Source organism: Oncorhynchus clarkii, unplaced genomic scaffold (assembly GCF_045791955.1).
Source record: "Oncorhynchus clarkii lewisi isolate Uvic-CL-2024 unplaced genomic scaffold, UVic_Ocla_1.0 unplaced_contig_13976_pilon_pilon, whole genome shotgun sequence".
Classification (NCBI taxonomy): Eukaryota; Metazoa; Chordata; class Actinopteri; order Salmoniformes; family Salmonidae; genus Oncorhynchus; species Oncorhynchus clarkii.
In genome coordinates, this window is record NW_027258340.1 from 55661 (window position 1) to 79019 (window position 23359).

At 41.9% G+C, this 23359-nt stretch overlaps 2 protein-coding genes across 2 annotated transcripts in view; both read right to left on the reverse strand.

The window, feature by feature from the left end:
* LOC139396706 (protein tyrosine phosphatase type IVA 2) overlaps positions 1 to 14714 on the reverse strand; it is a 39775-nt gene extending 25061 nt beyond the window's left edge. The window contains exon 1 of the mRNA XM_071143660.1: positions 14529 to 14714. The gene's annotated coding sequence lies outside the window, so the exon portion shown is untranslated. The remainder of the gene's footprint in view (positions 1 to 14528) is intronic.
* A 3360-nt stretch (positions 14715 to 18074) lies between these two features.
* On the reverse strand, positions 18075 to 22943 carry LOC139396705 (collagen alpha-2(VIII) chain-like). Its single transcript, XM_071143658.1, has one exon. The coding sequence runs from the start codon at positions 22941 to 22943 to the stop codon at positions 21039 to 21041; it is 1905 nt and encodes a 634-aa protein (XP_070999759.1). The 3' UTR covers positions 18075 to 21038.
* Between the last annotated feature and the right edge of the window lie 416 nt (positions 22944 to 23359).

Consider the following 23359-nt stretch of genomic DNA (forward strand, 5'->3'; position numbering starts at 1 on the left):
CCTACTTTATTTAGATTCACAGTGGCGAAATGAGGAACTAGGCCTAAATGTTTCAAAGGTCACACAGGTGCATGTCCTAGTGGCACTTACAACGATCGAAAGAAAAACCACAGTAATATCTAACACAGATAAGCAGCTCTCAAAAGCTGACACCTTTGCTAACAGCTTGACAGTGCTACATCCTTAGACCAGTTTGTAAATGCAGATTCCCTGATCTCCTCAACCCCCCTGCTAACATATACACCACCTTAACTCACGACAAGCACATGACCCCATATACACTTCCCCCTCAGGCAGTGCATTTAACCACTATATGGAGCCAAGGTGACATGGAGCATTCCCTTGAGCGCTCTGATAAGACTAGCATTGGCACACACAAACGATATGGAGACACCCTGTAGCAAGAATACGATCTCAGTTTCATCTGTGGACAGACAATGGTAGGCCAAGGAATTGACTAGAGTAGGGCTTTTCAGACTAGTACCAATGTTTTTTTTCTTTCTTTTCACTCACCAGGTTATTCCTCCAGAGCAATACAGGGTCGTATTCATTAGGCAAAAAACGCACGAAAACAGGGACTGAAACAGGGAGGGTTTGCATCGACTAGTCCAATAAGAAATGGTCATTTTTCATTTGCAAAATGTTTTGCATAATGAATACAACCCAAGGCTGGAGGAAACTGACAACGAGGGTACACTTCAATCCAGTGGCATATAAGAACAAACACCACTGACATTCCACTCATCTCTCTTTGTGGAGTATGCACTCAACAGGATCTTTAGATTTCCATTTTACGCAAGATGGAGGACAGTAGACAGAGAGCAGTGAAAAATAAGATGAGAAAACAAAAAGGGATCTGAGAGATAGGAGGGTGTGAGTAAGATAAAAAAATAAAACTGCCAAAGAGGGCGGGAGAGAGCAGGCGAGACAACGTGAAGGAGCAAGATTGTGCAAAAGAGCACGTGCACAAGACCAAGAAAGGGAGAGGTGGTGCAGAGAGCACATGCGAGAAAGAGCAAGAGAGGGAATAAAGAAGAGGGGGAACATGAGAGTAGAGTGTGGACGTGAAAGAGGGGGAAGAGATCAAAACCCATGAGGGAGCAAAAGAACATAGCAAACATAATTTGGTAGTGGCCTATATTTGCAAATTACGTCAAATTTCAAGATATGCGTTTAAGGTTAAGTTTATGTATTAAGTCAATTTAAGGTTAGGGTTATTAAGTTAAGGCATTAACTTAAATGGTTAATGTAAGGTTTGGGATACAAAACAAAAATCAAAATAACTACTTTCTATCGCTGGATTCCAACATGAAACCTTCGGCACCAGTGGTAGATGTTTACGCCCATTTGCCATCTGTTCTCAACAACATAACAAAACCGAAGCGTACTCGAAGTTAGCAGTGCTCACTGGCTGGAGTTTCTGTTCTGGCTGGGCTAGGGTGAGAGTCCAGAGAGAATCATGTCACGACGTGGATACGCAAACAGTTACAGGAAGTTGTACTACCGACTGCCCCTCCCCCTGCCTTACTGGAGTCATTTAGGCTAACACAGTAGTTCACAACCAAGAACTCTACACAACCTCCAGTTTCTTCATCGCACTCCCTCCTTGGGCCGCTCATAAAGACTGAGGCATGTCAGGACATGATCAGCAGGACTGCTATGGATTCATTCCTGAACTGTACATGTCATTACGTCTTCCTACATATTTTCTCAGGGAAGAGCACAACCAGTGAATACCTGAATTTCATGAGGAGGCAGAGGCCTCATACCTGGAGACACAGCAGGATCAGCACTTCAAATCAGCTGCGTTAAGATGAGGCAGCAGCCAGCCAGTGCAGCACAGGTCAGCCAGGGCGGCTGAGATGGCCCAGATTGCCTCATTTAAACAGCTTCATAGCTGTATTTGGCCATAAAAGGATGTCAGACACCAGCGGCAGACATGTCACTAAACTGGCTGAAGTTCTAATGTACATTTTACTACACCAAAAGCATTGTGAATGTGGCTTCTAATTACTATTCACTGAATTTATCCTATTGTTAAACAAAGAAAATAATGTACAGATTTTGGAGCAATAACATTTTACATTTAGGAAATAAAGATTAGGCATACTATGATTGACACTTATTAAACAACAATAAAACATTGGTCAGACAAAAAAGATACAATTATGTAGTAGGGTATTCACAAGGGGTAAAAAACTAAACTTGTAAAATAAATAAAGGGAATATATTGGTGCTTTAGTAATCCCTAAGGGTAAAATCATGTGATAGGGGGTTTTGTAACCAAAGTGAAAAACCACTGAGCTAATGGAACCAGGCTTGGTTTGTTATGCTAGTAGTAGTTGTTTGTCTAGGTGCTTTGTTGTCCAAAGGGTGTTGGTGGAGTTGGGTGTCTGTGAGAGTACGGAGAAAATTAAAAATTAAAAATAAGCATTGTGTTTATTTGTCAATGGGACACAACTCACCATAGCATAGGTGGAGGTAATATAGTTGATTAATTATCGTCTGATTAGGTCAGGAAGTGTTTCTCATAAGAAGGTTCTCCTAAATTAATCTTGCAGTATTGAAATGAGGACAGCTAGCTATTACACTCGCAATAAGGTGCAGTCCTGCAATATTACTCTTGCAGTATGCCGTGCATGATGTAGGCTTAGGTACAGGTATGAACAATGTATATCCATCACAAAGACTGATACACATTATGTAGCTAGCTAGCTAAATAGATACACAGCACATACCTCCTAGAGGCCTAGCACACACAGCATAGCATACTGCAAGAGTAATACTGTATTGCAGGCAACTGTAATAGCTGTCATTCCAAATAAGTTTTGAACAACTCAAAAGACAGATACACAACAGCTACATATACCTCAAGTGTTTCTTGCGACACGTAAAATTGTCTTTCAACCGGCTGAAGTGAACCTCTCCTCGCATGATAAGTTACGCTGTGTAGTTCTGTCTCTTTTCAGCTGTCTCCTTTCATTCAGGTTCCATTGCTGCCCACGAGCAAAGATTAAAAGGGTGGCACAAAACTCCTGGTTAATGCCTCTAGCGCATCTCCCTCCTCCATACTTAAAAACAATTATAGTCACAGACGGATCACAACGTCCGCTGATGAACTGCGCCATCGGCCGCCGTCTTAAAATAGTCACTAAGCAAATTAAACCTGGTCCTGTTTCCAGTTCCATGGCAAATGGGAAAACAGGCAAGAACCAACAAGGCTAGTTCGTTCTGGTTCCGGCACAGCTTGGTTGCTCTAGTGGAATTGCGCCAAAAGTAGTCCCAGTCAGGCTGGTAGGGACTATAGAACAGGTGTAAGATGGTACTTGAGGTGGGTACGTCAGTGTGCATGCAAGGTAAATCTATAGCTTAGTCAAAACCCACTATCGGGTTCAGTGATTAACTCACTTTGTTTGAGTTTCTTGGGAATTTCTTTCAAATGGTTAATCACACACAATGAAACAGAAGTCGTTATGACTTGAGTATGAGTTAGAAACAGGGTGCGTGTGTATGTGAGAGCGAGTAAGAAACCGCAAAAAACAGCATGTCTAAGGTAGAGCGAGAGTCTAATCCAGTGTGTACCTGCATGCAAGGTGCTACAAACAGGCTACTGAGATCTCCCTCCCACAGGAACACAGGGCCAGTGCTGCATGTTGTGGTGGTGATCGGATTCAGTCGGTCTGAATCAGTAGCACTGTTTTGTGTAGACTAGGGACTATTTTGGTTCAGACTACCACAAGGGACAGGCACTATCCCAGTCAGTCTAGAGGTATAAATACCCACAATTAAAACCAAAGATAGCCATGAGCCAGAGGCCTTTTCGGGCAGGATGAGAGGGTGGGTTACTTTGCCCTCCCTGAGTCTCAACCAGGACAGGTAATAGTCTAACAAATATTTAACATCCCCCTGGGCAAGGTCCAGTTAGCACCACTTCCTGTTAGCTTAATTAGCATGCCAGATACTACTGTCAGAACGAGCTAATATTTGCCCAAGTCCTTAAAAGAGCCTTGGCCACCAAATGTTAATCAGAAATACACTGCTACGGGCAACAAGAATTTAAGAAGATTGCATTGTTACATTAAGGCATGGTAACAATTAATGATGCAAAGAAAACAAGCTATTAGCAGGACCACTGATCACACTTAAGAACATGATACACTTGACAATGGCATTTAAAAACACCCGTACCACTTAAGCCTGCACGTGGGCGTAGTACTGTATTTGAACACAGACAAAATAAGATTTGTGGGGGGGGGGGGGGGGGGGGGGGGACAGCCTATGCCGCTAAATATTCCACATAAACACGTATGCATTCCGTGAGTGCTTCCAGCTATAGCATTCTTTGAAGAGCTCACAGGTTTGTGGTTGGTTCACCACAAGTCCTGCCTCCCATCGCCAGGCCTATTAACACCTCTTAGAACAAGTAAACACCTGGCCCACAGCACAGGCCCTAGAGAGAGACGTAACATACAGCATGGACAGAGCATGGACAGGAACTCAAAAGACTCAACATTTTTCATTCTATAAGTTGTTCTCCATCTTTTCAAATAGTGAGCCAACATGTTTCCAGCACTTTAATTTCCCAGACTGATAAACAAATTCTGATACACTCATTTTTCTAAACATTACACCGAACATGAAGCCTCTCAACTGTAGCAATATTGTACATAAACAAATCAAACTACAACAATGCTAGTCTGACATCACATGTAGTCCAATTACAGTAATTGAATTGTTTATCGGAGTAATAAATTGAACACAAGGTACTGTACAAGGCCATAATTTCACAGCTGCCAAGGTAGCCTCAGGTAGCAGCTAGAACAAGGACACAAACATTCCCCTTCAGTAGACAGCGGCTTGCCTTTCTCATGTAACAGTTATCTGATCTGGGGCCTTACACCACATCCAATTAATCTGGGGGAATTGAATTTACCTAGATTCAAATCAAGCCTCTCATTTGCAAGTCAAAGGCAATTCAAAACGCTAACAAAGAACAAAACAAAGTTACTAGCCACAGAGAAGGGTGGAGGAGGATTAGACTAAATAAGTCAGAATGTCCTGTACCATTTTAATAAGGTGTTGTAAACCATTCTGGTGAAACACAGCAAGTGTCCCAAATGGCACACTTTTCCTATAGGGCACTACTTTTGACCAGGGCTCTATGGTACAACACTCGTGTGCTTCATTGGGAATAGTGTCATTTGGGAAGCAGTCACAATTTGAACATTCACCTAGCCCAGGTCGGAGTAATTTGAACATTCTCTAACATTTTTAAATGGAACACCAAGTTACTGTTGACGTGTTCCATCCTGAGCAGAAACACCAGAGTTTCAGTCCGGGTTCTTCAGTAACCCACGATGAAAACCACCCCAGCCCCCCAGTGACTGAAGGGGGGAGTAAAAACCACCCCACGCCCCCAGTGACTGAAAGGGGGAGTGAAAAGGTAACACAGTTGTCAAAGTGGCCAGCATCCTAGGCCAAGCCACCTAACAAGCCTTGGCCAGACAAAGGTGGAGGGGAAGGTAGATCACCCAACACCTGTCCTACAGAACTGGATTCAAATACTGTTTCAAATCTTTCCAATGCTTTGAGTGTTTGCTTTACTGTCTGGGAGTGCTTAGGTGGATTGTGTTTGCTCTTTTGGGACTTCTCCATTGGTTCCATTGTGTAAGGCAAACTCAATCAAGCCCAGCTAAAAAAGTATTTGTAACAATTTCAAATAACATTTGGACTGCCACGGGAATGGAGGGACCCAGAGTTACCTCTGCTGCAAAGGAAAAGTTCATTAGAGTGACCAGCCTCAGAAATTACAGCCCAGGTCCACTGTCCTGTCCTACACAGGCTGAAAGAGGGTGTTGGGCCTTTAATAGGATTGGTATGACTTCACATCCGAGTGGAAAAGCTCAACTGAAGAACACAATTTGTCTGATGCAGAGCAGAAGCATTTTGGATCTGCGTTTACAAAAGCAAGATTAAAGGTCGACCGACTATGATTTTTCAAAGCCGATACCGAATATTGGAGGACCAAAAAAAGCCGTTGCCGATTAATCGGCCGATTTTTATATATATATATATATATATATAAATCATCCTGTACCACAAATATAAATATGTGCCATGTAAAAAAAAGCTAACGTTTCAGTTTCTTGCTCAGAACATGAGAAAATATGAAAGCTGGTGGTTCCTTTTAACATGAGTCTCCAAAGTTCCCAGCTGAAAAGTTCCTAGGGCCTTGCCTTGGCTCCGGGTTAGATGCCTTTTCTTGAAATCAATACACAGAAGTATATATTTCTAAACCTATATATTTAGTTAAAATAAATCCAGGTTAGCAGGCAATATTAAACTAGGAAAATTGTGTCACTTCTCTTGCATTCATTCGTTGCACGCAGAGTCAGGGTATATCCAACAGTTTGGGCCGCCTGGCTTGTTGCGAACTAATTTGCCAGAATTTTATGTAACTATGACATAACATTGAAGGTTGTGCAATGTAACATGAATATTTAGACTTATGGATGCCACCCGTTAGATAAAATTCGGAACGGTTCCATATTTCACTGAAAGAATAAACGTTTTGTTTTCGAGATGATAGTTTCCGGATTCGACCATATTAATGACCTAAGGCTCATATTTCTGTGTGTTATTATACTATAATTAAGTCTATGATTTGATAGAGCAGTCTGACTGAGCGGTGGTAGGCAGCAGCAGGCTCGTAATGATTCATTCAAACAGCACTTTATTGCGTTTGCCAGCAGCTTCAAGCATTGCGCTGTTTATGACTTCAAGCCTATCAACTCCCGAGATTAGGCTGGCAATACTAAAGTACCTATTAGAACATCCAATAGTCAAAGGTATATGAAATACAAATGGTATAGAGGGAAATAGTCCTATAATAACTTCAACCTAAAACTTCTTACCTGGGAATATTGAAGACTCATGTTAAAAGGAACCACCAGATTTCATATGTTCTCATGTTCTGAGCAAGGAACTGAAACATTAGCTTTCTTACATGGCACATAATGCACTTTTACTTTCTTCTCCAACACTTTGTTTTTGCATTATTTAAACCGAATTGAACATGTTTCATTATTTGAGGGTAAATTGATTTTATTGATGTATTATAATAAGTTAAAAGTGTTCATTCAGTAGTTGTAATTGGCATTATTATTATTTTTTTTTAAAATTATTATTATTATTATTATTATTATTATTATTATTATTATTATTATTATTTTTATTCTATTTTTTTTTGTCTTAAAATCGGCCGATTAATCAGTATCGGCTTTTTCGGTCCTCCAATAAAATCGGTATCGGCATTGAAAAATCTGATTGATGAACATACTGTTGATTCTGCTCACCACAAGTCTTCAGTGTCACACTCCTGATGGAAGCACAATAACATTAGAAGCCTACTGGTGGGGGTAAGTCTCAGTGGAAAATCAACATTGGAACAAATTGTCATAACCACATTAGACCAAAGGATTTAATATTAACATGGAGGGAGACATAAAATAAACAAAGCTATTCCTCTAGGAACACATTCATGGGCACATGTGCAAAATCGTTGCCAAGACAAACCTGTGGAGTTTTGTTTTTTTAACCTTTATTTAACTAGGCAAGTCAGTTAAGAACAAATTCTTATTTACAATGACGGCCTACCCCGGTCAAACTCGGATGACGCTGGGCCAATTGTGCTCCGCCCTATGGGACTCCCGATCATGGCCGGTTATGATGCAGCCTGGAATCGAACTAGGGTCAGGAGCCCAGCTTGAAAATTAAACAAAACGTGACAACATAATGCTGTTTGTTTCTAACATTAGGACTGTTTTTCTCAAGAAATGAATGTGCTACATGTTTTGTTTCCTTGCCACGACACCACAGAGTATCACAATACTGGTATTGTGACAACCCTAAATTAGGTTCCCACCACCAAGATTCACCATAACTACAGTACCAGTCAAAGGTTGACACACCTACTCATTTCAGGGTTTCTTTATTTGTACTAAGTTCTACATTGTAGTTTAATAGTGAAGACATCAAAAGTATGAAATAACACATAGAATCATAGAGTAACCCAAAGTGTTAAATCAAAATAGTTTATATTTGAGATTCTTCAAAGAAGCAACAATTTGCTTGATGACAGCTTTGCACACTCTTGGCATTCTCTCAACCAGCTTCATGAGGTAGTCACCTGGAATGCATTTCAATTAACAGGTGTGCCTTGTTTAAAGTTAATTTGTGGAATTTAATGCGTTTGAGCCAATCAGTTGTGTTGTGACAAGGTAGGGTTGGTATACAGAAGATAGCCCTATTAGGTAAAAGACAGTCATTATCATTTGATTTATGGCAAGAACAGCTCAAATAAAGAAATGAGAGTCCATTATTTTAAGACATGAAGGTCAGTCAATCCAGAACATTTCAAGAACTTTGACAGTTGCTTCAAGTGCAGGTGCAAAAACCAATCAAGTGATATGATTAAACTAGCTCTCATGAGGACCGCCACAGGAATGGAAGACCCAGAGTTAACTCTGCTGCATAGGTAAAATTCAAAAGAGTGACCAGCCTCAGAAATTGCAGCCCAAATAAATGCTTCACAGAGTTCAAGTAACAGACACATCTCAACATCAACGGTTCAGAGGAGACTGCGTGAAATCAGGCCTTCATGGTTGAATTGCTGCAAAGAAACCACCACTAAAGAACGCCAATAAGAAGAGACTTGCTTGGGCCAAGAAACACGAGCAATGGACATGATTAGACTGGTGGAAATCTGCCCTTCGGTCTGATGAGCCCAAATTTGAGATTTTTGGTTCCAACCTCTATGTCTTTGTGAGACACAGAGTAGGTGCACGGATGATCTTCGCATGTGTGGTTCCAAAGGTGAAGCATAGAGGTGGTGGTGTGGGGGTGCTTTGCTGGTGACACTGCGATTTATTCAGAATTCAAGGCACACTTAACCAGCATGGCTACCACAGCATTCTACAGTGATACGCCATCCCATCTGGGTTGTGCTTAGTGGGACTATCATTTGTTTATCAACAGGACAATGACACAACACACTTCTAGGCTGTGTAAGGGTTATTTGACCAAGGAGAGTGATGGAGAGCTGCATCAGATGACCTGGCCTCCACAATCACCCCACCTCAACCCAATTGTGATTGTTTGTGTTGGACTGCAGAGTCAAGGAAAATCAGCCAACATGTGCTCAGCATATGTCGGAACTCCTTCAATACTTTTGAAAAAGCATTCCAGGTGAAGCTGGTTGAGAGAATGCCAAGAGAGTGCAAAGCTGTCATCAAGGCAAAGGGTGCCTACTTTAAAATATATTTAGCTTAGTTTAACTTCTTTGGGACTGGGGGGCAGTAGAGTAGTTTGGATGAATAAGGTGCCCAGAGTAAACTGCCTACTAATCAAGCCCAAAAGCTAGAATATGCATATAATTAGTATATTTGGATAGAAAACACTGACGTTTCTAAAACTGTTTGAATGATGTCTGTGAGTATAACAGAACTCATATGGCAGGCAAAAACCTGAGAAAAAAATCCAACCAGGAAGTGGGAAATCTGAGGTTTGTAGTTTAATTGATTGCAATATACAATATACAGTGTCTATGGGGTCATATTGTACTTCCTACGGCTTCCACTAGATGTCAACAGTCTTTAGAACCTTGTTTCAGGCTTCTACTATGAAGGGGGAGCAAATAAGAGTTGTTTGAACCAGGGGTCTGGCAGAATGCCATGAGCTAAGTCGCGGCCGTGAGAGCGAGCTCCGTTCCTTTTCATTTTTAAAGACAAAGGAATTGTCCGGTTGGAATTTTATTGAAGATTTATAATAAAAACATCCTAAAGATTGATTATATACATCGTTTGACATGTTTCTACAAACTGTAATGGAACTGTTTTGACTTGTCTGAACTAAGTGCCTGCGCCTTGTGAATTTGGATTTGTGAACTAAAAGCGAACAAAAAAGGAGGTATTTGGACATAAATTATGGACTTTATTGAACAAAACAACATTTATTGTGGAACTGGGATTCTTGGGAGTGCATTGCAATGAAGATCAAAGGTAAGTTAATATTTATAACGCTATTTCTGAGTTTTGTGACACCTCTTTTGGTTGGAAAATGGCTGTATGTTTTTCTGTGGCTAGGCGCTGACCTAACATAATTGCATGGTGTGCTTTTACCGTAAATCTTTTTTTGAAATCTGACACAGCGGCTGCATTAAGGAGAAGTTTATTGTTAATTGTGTGTTTAACACTTGTATCTTTCATCAATGTTTATGATGAGTATTTCTGTAATTTGATGTGGCTCTCTGCACTTTCACCGGATGTTTGTTTGAGACACTATTTCTGTCTTTTGTGATACCGCTCCTTCGGAAAATGGCTGTATGTTTTTCTGTGGCTGGCGCTGACCTAACATAGAGGCGGCAGGGTAGCCTAGTGGTTAGAGCGTTGGACTAGTAACCGAAAGGTTGCAAGTTCAAATCCCCAAGCTGGACGAGGTAAAAATCTCTCGTCCTGCCTGTGACCAGGCAGTTAACCCACTGTTCTTAGGCCGTCATCGAAAATAAGAATTTGTTCTTAACTTGCCTAGTAAAATAAAGGTTAAAAAAAAACAATCGCAAGCTGTGCTTTTGCTGTAAAGCTTTTTTAAATCAGACACTGTGAAGTTTCTTTAAAATAGTGTATAATACTTGTATGTTAGAGGGATTTTAATTATAAGATTTCTGTTGCTTTGAATATGGCGCCCTGCAATTACACTGGCTGTTGGCAAGGTGGGACGCTACCGCCCCACATATCCCAGAGAAGTTAACACTTTTGTATAATACATGATTGCATGTGTTATTTCATAGTTTTGATGTCTTCACTATTATTCTACAAAAAAAAAAAAAAAAAAAAAACTTGAAAGAGTAGGTGTCCCCAAACTTTTGACTGGTACTGTATATTACGCATGAAAATCCTATAAGACCAATCACCTTGAGAAAGCAGCCTTGAGCTAATCAAGTCATTCATCCATGGCCAGGCAAAAGCATTAGCGGTTGGCCTAGCCCATGCAATCCCAACCTGAGGACCGAAGACTCCAGACAGACAGAATAAGGAATACCTGTTGCCATAACGACGGGCGGGTATCTCCAGGGAGGTGACAGAAAGGAGTTCCAACAGGGCCAGCTCCTGTCCCTCAAGAAGAGATCACAGAGGAGCAGCAGTGATCCTTTGAAATATTTACACGTGACAAGCAGGAGGCGTAGCGCCAGAAGGTGCAAGGATAGAGAAGAGAAAGAAGCTCATTGTGGGTAGACAAGGTTTACTTAAAAGATCTAGGATCAGCATAGCTTCCACAGACCAACATGTTTTTTTAAGGTGGTAAAAAGGAAGAAACGGACCTTAGATCAGTTTTCTGGAGATTACTTTCATCATCCTACTACTCCGACGGGCTCCAGGTCTGCTCCTCAGTGAGTCAGTGCACATGGTCTGTGGCCAGAGGCTGTGAGGAACCACACAACTCATGCTTTTTAATAAGCTGGTTGAATACAAGAGAATAGAAGCGAAAGCCACGTCTAAGCAACCCGGCTTGTTCTAAAACAGTCACTGCATTTTATCACCACAGGTTCTAGACGTGTCCACAAAATGTGTCAACACCATTGCCAGACAGCACACAATACACTACCTATTGAGTGGTATGATGTTTTTTTTAACCAGATTCTGTCTAAATGGGGAGATGGTTGCTGTAAACACTATCACAATAGAAGATCCTGTATTCCTATACAAGCAGGTAGGGGCAGCATCCAGAAGAGGTGTCAGTGCTGGCTAGCCCTCCATGCCCTTTATAACCGGGGCCATAAACAACAAACAGTGCCAATAACAGAGGAATAATACCCAGTGTCAAAGGGGTGTAGGGAAACAGTAACTACTGATACAGGGTCAGATATGTAGATATTGCTAATATATCTAATTAATAGTTATTATTAGGATGTCATAGGGGAGAGAGCAATGGCTTTCAAGGGGCAGTGAGTGCACAGCATCCTCTCCACCCCCCAACACACACCAAACCAGAGGTTAGTGATCTCTCTCCATCACTCCAGTCAGAGCCCCAGGGGTATGAAGACATTTAAATAATATTTTACACCAGTTAGACTAGAACACATTACAAGCTCATCAACCACACCTTTCAACAGACACAGGCACCCAGTGGTCAAACCGGGCCTGATGCCAGCTACACAGACAGCTCCTACCTCTATCCAAAGCATATACAGAAGGGGACATATTACAGACACAGGGAGTTGGCTGTGATACCAGCATGGAATCTGGTGAATGAGGGCCTCCCTGCCTGGCTGTCAAAGGCTAGGAGTCATCCTTGGCTTCAGGCTGTAAACATGTGGGCTGGCTGAGCAGGGTTATTTCCAGAGCAGGCACCTGGCTCCAAGCTCAAACCTCAATTAACTTTATTATAAAGCAGATCAGTGTTAACAGTGATCTACTTTCAACACGAAACATGCTTGAAGGAATAAAGAAGCTAACAATGACCTACAGGAAACAGTCAGTGAATTTATATTGTTTCTGATATATTTGATTCTAAGGCCTATTTTGAAAATTAGTCAAAGCAATGTTCAGTAAAAAAACGAAGCAGGTCTTGTACCCAGTGATATCTCAGAGAGATCTATACATATGGTTACTTTACACTTGACAAGTTCATGGCTAAATAGGTCACCTTGTTATGACTCATAAGCAGGAATGAGTAAGCTTACCTGTTATGCTAGTTACTCTTTGACTGATCCGCCCACATTGAGTGAGTGTGAGTTAGCTGCCATGGGCCATTCACCTTTCCAAGGTCATGTATAGCTTGGATACAGCTTTTGTCAAATTAATGTCATGTTTTTTTTGCTAACCCTAACCCTTTTCCTAAGATTACCCTAATTATCATTATCTCCTGCTTAAGTTTTCATAAACCTGCTACCAAAAGTAAACTTTTATAAAGTATGTATGTATCCCTTCTAGACAAAACCCATTTCCACCCCACAATAAATGGTAGCTAGTAGTAGTCAGTCACTCGTCAAATAGACCGACCAAAACACCTTGACAAAGAAGAGACTGGGGCATGAATGGCTGATGTGATGCTAGATAGTCATATATGTTCAAGTCAACTTCCTCCCTAAATGCATTTCCTCAAATTCACTAGTCTCTGACTTGTTGATTGAGTGTTTCAGAAACCAAAGAGTATCACATAAATTGCTTTGGGTGAGTGGAAACTAACTAGCAAGACATTACCCCCTCTTCCGAGAAGAACCGTGCACTCAAGACCAATGTGATGCGTGCCCCCTGGACCAATACAACCATGCCTCAAAAGGCATCAGTTACTCGATTTAGCCACCCTGGTTATCAAATTCGACAGCTTTTACAGTTTACGTTCGCATCCAATCTCGATTCCACATGACATTGATGCCGTTCGCTCGGCTGGGTGTGTGAGGCCTTGGCAACAGGAGACATGTCCATTTGGGTAACGTTATCTTGTTACATCAACGTCTGTAGCTAACGGTTGGACCGGACCAAACGCTGGACATCCAATCCAGACACCAACGTTTACAGTACAACACTGCGTAGCCAGGCTAACCTTAGTTAGATTCATGAGAAAAGGAACAAGTGCAGGAAGAAGCCAGGTTCAAATTACAATACAGCGGGCTAGCAATTAGCAAGCATGTAAATTGTGTTGGCTAACAAGCTTTCTTGGTCGGCTAATTCATATCGAAGACAAAAGACACATTGACACAAGAAACGGATCCGCATGTCTTGTAAAATAGGCCGCTGTGTGTAACCTTAGCCAACGTTAACTAGCCCCGTTCTCCATCATGCTAACGTTATATGCATCGACCCTGCTAACGTTATGCTAACTTTAACTAGCCGGCTGCAAGCAAGGCAGTTCAGAAAATAAAATGGTTCACACTGGGCTGTATTGTGGGTCAAACGAGTAAATATTAGCTGGCTAGATTGGAGAAAAATGTGTTAGCTATTGTTAGTGTAACTAACGTTTAACGTAAACAAACGCGAACATAAAGCTATCAAGAGTATAAACAACACCTTTTTATCAATGACTAACTTAGCTTAGCTAGATGAAATAACATTACAGTACTGCGTTTTAGTAACATAAAATATACTGTATTGCTCGTTCGTTGGCGTGGTTAGCTTGCTTGCTCCCTTACTTTACCTAGTTGTACACAGGAAACGGACAGCTGGCTGGCTAACGAGGTTAGTAACATGTTCACTATGAAATTACTAGTTCTCTATACATTATTTGTTTAACTTGACAGACCTTGGTATTTTGCCAACATTATTCGTAGATGTCGTTCTCCAACTCGGCAGTTTCGCCGAATGTTATTTAGCTAGTTAGGAGCTGAGCCAATGGCTGCCATATCCCCGTGTTAGCAGGCTAATGCTAGCTACTGTCTTCCCAAGAAGATTGACCCGCGAACTGTCCAGAAATGATTTTGACATAATGTATAACGATACGAACAAGTCGTTATAAAATATGTTTTTACTTACAAAGAGCAGGTTGAACATTGAAATCCCGTGACTACACCGGAGAATGTGGATGTAGGGCAGTAACTGCTGTCAGATCTCTTTCTTGTTCCTCTTCAAAAGTGGCGTTCTCTCAGAACTGTTGGGAGGACTTTCAAGGTGGTAGTCTCGTTAGCGTCACTGCCACGCAAGAAGACCAGTGATGACAGCTGAGCGCTACCGAGGGGTGATTTTGAAATAACTTAGAACAACAATAACGTATAAAATTTGCTATTTTTGCATGTATTACATTGGAGTACTCGAGAGGTTATAATGTTTATTTCAGGTTGGGCAGTAGACAGTCGGCTTAAATTTGTAAGTGGATGGATTGTTTATCCTTTCATCATCACCAACCACGAAGTGATGAGCAATACGACTCACGAGGTGGTGAGTCATTTTGGTCTCCCTAGTTGGATGACCGAACCCCAGCCAGGTCACCAGTGATACAAGTCTGTATTCTACGTCCACCCATGTTATAATCTAACAAACATTAAAGGGATGAGATAAATCGCTTGTTTTGTGTGATTGGCTATATAAAAGGATCTGACACAGACATGTGTGCCCATATAGCTTACTGACCTCATCCATTAAAAATATACCGTCATGTTATGAATAGAGAACATGTAATAGTAACTCTATGTGTAATAATTTAAATATCCTCTCTTTTGGTCCATTTTACTTTCTCATAGTGTGACATACACACCCCCTAGTGGTTGATTGAACTGTCCCTTTATTATGTGGATTCTTATGAGAAACTAACATCACATTGAACAGGAGGACATTGTTCATGTCATTAAAAGATGTCGGCCTGCTTGTAACTCCACGGAGTTGAGCGCCATCTAGAGTTTTTGAAATGAACCTCCAACTCTTTCTAGTGGCTATGCTGTCTATACTTAAAAAATGTACATTCTTAAACAACTACCGTGTAGGCCTACCTAAATTTACCATAGACTGTTGTTGCATGACTTTCTTTTTTGGGGGAAATCCATACTTTTTAATTAGTATTTGGAGACCTTAGTATTAGTATTAGTATTTGGATGCCACCGTAAACGGAGATTCAATTAGCACATGCACATTCGCACCAGTCTCAATTGCAACAATGAAGAGGCGACTGCGGGGTGCTGGCCTTCTAGGCAGAGTTCCTCTGTCCAGTGCCTCTGTTCTTTTGCCCACCTTAATCTTTTATTTTTATTGGCCAGTCTGAGATACGGCCTTTTATTTGCAACTCTGCCTAGAAGGCCAGCATCCTGGAGTCCCCTCTTCACTGTTGATGTTGAGACTGGTGTTTTGCAGGTACTATTTAATGAAGCTGCCAGTTGAGGACTTGTGAGGCGTCTGTTTCTCAAACTAGACACACTAATGTACTTGTCCTCTTGCTCAGTTGTGCACTGGGTCTCCCACTCCTCTTTCTATTCCGGTTAGAGCCAGTTTGCACTGTTCTGTGAAAGGAGTAGTACACAGCTTTATACAATATCTTCAGTTTCTTGGCAATTTCTCACATAGCCTTCATGTCTCAGAACAAGAATAGCCTGATGAGTTTCAGAAGAAAGTTATTTGTTTCTGGAGCTTGTAATCGAACCCACAAATGCTGATGCTCCAGACACTCAACTAGTCTAAAGAAGGCCCGTTTTATTGCTTCTTCAGTCAGTCCAACAGTTTTCAGCTGTGCTAACGTAATTGCAAAATGGTTTTCTGATGATCAATTAGCCTTTTCAAATGATAAACTTGGATTAGCTAACACAATGTGCCATTAGAACACAGGAGTGATGGTTGCTGATAATGGGCCTATGTAGATATTCCATAAAAAACTACTGTTTCCAGCTGCAATAGTCATTTACAACATTAACAATGTCTACACTGTATTTCTGATCAATTTGATGTTATTTTAATGGACAAAAAATGTGCTTTTCTCTCAAAAACAAGGACATTTCTAAATGACCCTAAACCTTTGAATGGTAGTATAGGTAGAGAACATTAACAGGACAAGGCTATGTCAATAACTACATTTTGACAAAAATGCAGAAAAAATCTTATAGTCTCAAGCTCTCTATGTCAGCAACATAACACACCCAAAAAGTAAAGACTAGATAGATTGTTTGGACAGCATAATTAACTAGCTAACCAGCGATCGAGCTGATTTACATAATCTACATTCGCTATAATCAACTGATAGCCCACCCAACTTTGGCCAAACTGATGTGTCTGTGAACAGTAGTAGCTCTTGCTTCCCATGCGTGATGGATGTGTTTTTGTAGAAAACAAGGCCTATCTAATAAACGGCTATGGGTAGGTGGAGCCCCAGCATATTCATTTAGCAGACAGTCTTTATTATCCAGAGTGACTTCTATAGTTATTTGTATAGTGCATAATGTTCTGTGAGCAGTCTGTGTTGATTCATACCTTGGTTTTATACTAAGGCCCAGACAGTAAGCCTACACTTCTAATACTCTCTGTCACCAAATGTGATGCGTTTCAAATGGATATGGAATCTAGAAAAAAAGCAACACGAATATACAAGAAAGTATTTATTGATGTGGTATCAATACAATCAAGTACTGTACATTTTGTATAAGCAGACCAAAAGAAATCTAGCTAAAAGAGTGCATTTTATACCCAAGTTCTATTGCATAGAGTGCACACAATAGCCATCCATGTACAAGACAAATAATCCTATAGGTTGATACATTGTACATTACACAACAAATGAACAAAAAATCACACAAAAAATCCTTCATGAACAATGCTAGAATGCTGACTTCATGTTCTAAATGCTCTTAACTCATTCAATGCTGTTACATACCATTTCTACCATGCTTCGGTGGTCGGTTTTGGCATTCCTGTTAAATTATAACAAATGTATAAATACATATTCATTAATGTCATGTGCAAATGGGAATGACCGTTTGTATCTATCTCCAAACTATAACAAACAAATATCCCTTAAAACCGAAGCAAGGCTTATTAAAGTAGAAACAATTTTTTTACATTTTTTTTTTTTTCATTGAATAGAAAACAAGTCAGTTTGTAATCAAGGCAGTACATTGGGAGAAAAATGTTTTTGCACACGCACTGCAAACTCTGCAACCAAGTGACATTGTCTATGACAAAGAATAGAAAAAAGGAGAGTTATAGTCTAGCCACTCCACTCCAAAACAGCATTCCAAATGTCTGAAAGAATGAGGCAATAAAAAGGCAACATACAGTACATAACCAAAACAAGCCTTCAATTGTCTGGTAGACTCACACAACAATAATGACACATAGACTTTGCTTTAGGTATGTTCAGATAATGATGAGAGAAAAGGGGCCACAAACAGACCAGTGAAAGTGCCTCCATTAGACCTACATACATTTAAAATACTGATTGTGAGACTCAAGGTTCTACTCAGTCAAAACCGATGACCATTTCTCCAGGATGTCTAGGACAATTATTCAGTCACAGCAATACAGTATGTTTTGATTAGTCTAATATGCAGAAAATTGTAGCGATAATCCAACATGCATGATGTTATTTGTTTTATTTTTTTGAGGGGGGGGGGGGGGCTGCATACCCATTTTGATTTAATATTGGCCTCAGGTTCTAGTCTGAATAAAGGGTGACCTCTTGGGTATTTGAGAGCTTCTATCTGCATTTTTGTCCAAATTTAGTTATTGACATAGCCTTTTTCTGTTAAGTGTTTTCTACCTATTTAGTACTCTAAATACTCCAATTCGTGTTGATAAGTTCAAATTAATACTAGATAAAAAGTTGTACTGTTGCAGATCTCAAAATCTAGACAAAGGAAAAGAGATGGGTGCTACTAAACATTCAGCTAATTTCACAATGAATATCATCAGGGTAGTCTAAACTTTGTATTCCCACCATTTATAAAAATGTTTAATATCTCTAAATCTTGAAACATACAATATGATATCCCTACATTGAATTTACAATAAGGAAGTGTGATATACTGTATGATTTAACCTTGAGCCCAAGGTTTCTGGAAGATGAAGGACTTTAAGATAGATATTGTCCCGTTCATTCCGTCCCAGATTCTCCCATGTCTACTATCAGTTTGCCGACCAAATTCACAGAATTAATGCACAAAAATACCTTCATGATTTGTAACCTGCCCAGTGTTAGTCAATAACCCCTTGTTTTAAAAGTCTAGCATGTTTTTTCCAACAATATATTTTTTTTACTTTGCATACATTTCCCCATCTCTATTGTACGTTTCTCATCTTTGCATGACTGTGCAAAAACTGGTTGAATCAACATTGTTTCACTTTGAATTAACATTAGTTGACAACTCAACCAAATGTAAATCAAAACTAGATGTTGAACTGACATCTGTGGCCAGTGGGTATGTAGCCCACTAATTGTACCAAACAGAATTCCTCTCTTCTGTTGTAACATTTCCCAAGCTATGAGGGCCATTTACTTAATCGCCATGAAAACACACACATCCTATTTGAACCGGATCAAATCTTAAATTCAAACTGGTGGAATATTGACTAGAAGTGTATGCTCCCAAATGACACTGTCCATGGTCCATGGTCTCTGAAGTTCATAATTCACCCAGGTGAAGTTTTAACGGATGGGAGTTGAGTGTGTGTGTAAAACAGACAGACACATACACACAGTGAGAAGAGATACAGCCGGAGATACAGCCTCATTCCACACAGCACCAGTAAAACTCACATGGCAAACACAATTCTCACCTTTGTCCCACCGTTTCTCCCAGAATAGCAGAGCCATGTTAACTGTTATGCAATCAGGATTTCACAACCACCAGGCCTCTCTCTCTCTCTCTCGCTCTCTCTCTCTCTCCCTTTGCTTATTCATTTGGAGATCCATGCATTCTGATTTCCGAAAGTGCACCGTCTTTCATATTCTGTCAGAAGACATCGGCTAAGAATATCCTGTGGCAATATCAGATGTTCCATCAAACTGAGCAATGGGTAAACCATTTTGGTTGGCGATGTACAGTAACTAAAGATGGATATGAATGGTTAACCTTTGTTATGGTGAGGTTTACGGTGGATTGGAAATTGTTACTGTACGCGTATAAACACAATGAGTTCAACACCATAGCACCATATACTGGGAGGGCTGTGTATGATGTAGGAGATAATTTGAACTGCACCCTATGCACCCATTTGGTTGGATCTGAACCTTCAAAGGGTTATTCTGTAGAAACAGGTTGGATGGCCTCTAGCCAGTTGTCGATCTGTGAAATGCTGAAAGATTTGTAGTTTGTAGACGGAATGAGGCGTTTCACATGAGCTTTCGCTCAGAATATTCACTCTAAATGTTAATGTGAAAGGCCCCAGGGCATTGATTGCTCGGTCACAGCCTTGGCGTTATTGGACACAAAAAGCAGTGATGTCAATGGTATACTGTATGTGTGGCATAGAGAATGTAATAAAGGGAAATGCAGTGCACGTGATTAATGGGAATAGCCACAGGATGGATCGATGCAGGGAAACATGGCATTGATCCTAATGCATTTGGCCTATTCTTTCTGTCCATTAGCTGACACATATTTATTTATTAATATAATGATTAACATACACATTTATTTATAGATTTATTCAGTTGTCTATTTAATGTGTCCTATATATGTATACTTCTTTAGGTTACTGGTTTGTATATTGATGCTTTGTCAAAGAGAGATTTGTGTGAATCAGTTGGATACTCCAATTACTTATTTTTGATCAAGTAATAGCCACAATCCAAAACCATCAGCTTCTATTATCAGCACCAATCCGTTCAGCACAAGCCTCTTATAGAGCCAGGAAATTATCACCCAACAGACAACTGGAAGTTGACCGTCAAAACATCAGAGCTTACTGATAAACAACGATCCATCGATCCCTATAGCAGGTCTTTATATTTTTTAAAATGTGAACATTTTGTTCATTGAATACACTGTTCATACTGTATGTGTAATGGTACATCTTTATGTGAAATATTTATTTAAATAAGCAAGCTCTTGACATAAAATGGAGGACACGCACGCACACGGGAGGAAATGGGAGGTTTTTGTGCAGGAAGTGACTGCAGCCAGGGGAACCAATCGGAGCCCCAGGGTCCGACGATGTCATCCTACTGATCAGAGCATTTGAGTAGGATATGCAGTCACATGGGTAGGTCTAATAACTGTTACTTACGCATTACAATGTAAGGCACTTAAAGTCTGAATCCAATAAACAACAGCAATATTGACGCCAACGGCAAAATAAAAATAATACAATTATGACAATAACAATAATTATAATAATATAAGCAACAACCAAAAAAATAACAAAAAAACTGACATTTGAAAGAAAGAGATAAAAACACAGAGCACAGCATGAAGTATCCTTCTCCTGTTATTTAACTCTTTCTCACAGAGTCTTTTCTGTCGTTGTTGATGATAACATTCTACAGGTGGTGTTATTCTGTTATGGCTGCAGGTGTTATTATATAGGGACACTAGGGGTTACCCTAGGAGATAGTTGACTAGCAAGGCGTTATGTGGGACAGAGCAGGAACCCTGAGAAGGACGAGTGGATGTATTCGGTGGAGTAGAGCCCATTAGCCTGGTCCGAGGGCATCTGCATCCACACCTGGTCGTTCTCCTTCAGCTCAAGGACGGCGCTACCAGACGCCTGGTCCATGTAGCCCTTCTTGTACTCGTCGTAGGTGTATGTGGCGGGAACATTGTTTTTGTACAGCGCCACCCACAGATTGAGTCCCTTTACGTGCATGTGGTAGGCAAAGTAGTAGACGCCAGACATGGGGCTGGTGAAGATACCGGTGGCAGGGTTGTAGGCATTCTGCCCGTTGTACAGGGTCCTGTCGAACTTGATGGGCATCCCGGAGGGAGGGAAGGGTGTGGTGAGGATGGCAGTAAATGCTGGTGCCAGGGAGGCAGAGAGCTCTGCACGGCCAAACTGTGGTTTTGGGTTCCTCCCGTTTGGTACCTCGCCTCCGCCCAACTCTGAATCCGTTGGCCCAGACACAATGGTTTGGCCATTTCCTGCAGGGCCAGGGGGCCCGGGTGGCCCAGGTGGGCCTGGGTTGCCGTTAAGCCCAGAGTTGCCTGGTTTTCCTTGGGGACCTTGAGGACCAGGAACTCCCTTTTCTCCAAGCATGCCCAGCCCTGGAAGACCAGGCAGCCCAGATTCGCCCTTCAGACCTGGGATACCCTGTGGCCCCATTGGCCCTGAAGGCCCCTGAAGACCAGGGATACCAGACTGGCCTCTTGGTCCTGGAGACCCAACAAACCCAAACTCCCCTTTTGGTCCAGGATTGCCTAAAAGACCTGGGTTTCCTGGCAGGCCTATATGCCCTGCCTCACCTTTGGGCCCTGGTTTTCCGATAGCCCCATTAGGACCCGGCGGGCCTTTGTCTCCAGGAATGCCAGGTTTTCCAGACAGACCACCGGGACCCTGATCCCCTCTGAACCCTGGCAGACCTGGATGACCCTGGGGACCCAACTCTCCCTTCAGGCCGGGCATGCCGTGTTTTCCTGGGAGCCCCATGGGGCCCTGTAATCCTGGCGGTCCTGGGTGTCCGTCTGGACCCATGTCTCCTGGCTGCCCCTCAATCCCATGCTCACCCTTATCCCCAGGTACCCCTGGTCCCCCGGAAAGGCCTGTGTCTCCTTTCAGCCCAGAAAGACCAGGCTTGCCATAGCCAGGAGTTCCAGGAAACCCTGGAGAACCCCTCAGCCCTGGCTCACCTTTAGGCCCAAGTGGACCTGGTCCTCCAGGCAATCCATCATTACCAGGCTTGCCCAATCCAATGGGTCCTGGCTGGCCTTGCAGCCCTGGATTGCCGGCCTCACCTGGCTCTCCTATTCCTCCTGGGAGCCCCTGATCCCCTTTAGGCCCAGATGCACCAAGAAGCCCATTCAGTCCTGGTTTGCCCACACCCGGGTTACCAGCGGGCCCTGGTAGGCCCCTAAGCCCGATGGGGCCCCTGGGTCCTGGTATCCCTGGCTTCCCATTGCCATTCTCCCCATTGATTCCACGCTCCCCGGGATTTCCAGGTCCACCTTTCTGTCCTGGTTCTCCACGAGACCCAGGTTGGCCCCTGCCGCCGGGAAGCCCCGGTTTGCCATTCAGAGACAGGCCAGCTGGCCCGGGGAGACCTGGTTGACCTGGAAGTCCTCTGGGACCTGGTTCACCCCTGAGCCCAACCTCACCATTATTCCCGGGCATCCCCTTCATGCCCCCCTTTCCTGGGAGACCTGGAAGTCCGGGCTTCCCAATGCCGGGAAAGCCTGGAGGCCCTTGAGGGCCAGGCTGGCCATTGAAACCTGGTTTTCCCAGTCCTGGTTTTCCCGGAAGTCCTGATGGACCAGATGGGCCTCTGGGTCCAGGTTTTCCTTGTGGCCCTGGCTCGCCCTTTACGTCCACCATGGGTGGCATGTCTGTATGAGAAAATGGAAGACATTGTGATTACCTGCTCATCCCCTTTCAAATCATTCACAAACAAAAAATATGTTGTTGCATCCCAAATGATATCCTATTCCCTATATTCCCACTATTTTTTTTAACTGATCACATACAGTGGGGCAAAAAAGTATTTAGTCAGCCACCAATTGTGCAAGTTCTCCCACTTAAAAAGATGAGAGAGGCCTGTAATTTCATCATAGGTACACTTCAAATATGACAGACAAAATGAGAAAAAAAATCCAGAAAATCACATTGTAGGATTTTTAATGGATTTATTTGCAAATTATGGTGGAAAATAAGTATTTGGTCACCTACAAACAAGCAAGATTTCTGGCTCTCACAGACCTGTAACTTCTTCTTTAAGAGGCTCCTCTGTCCTCCACTTGTTA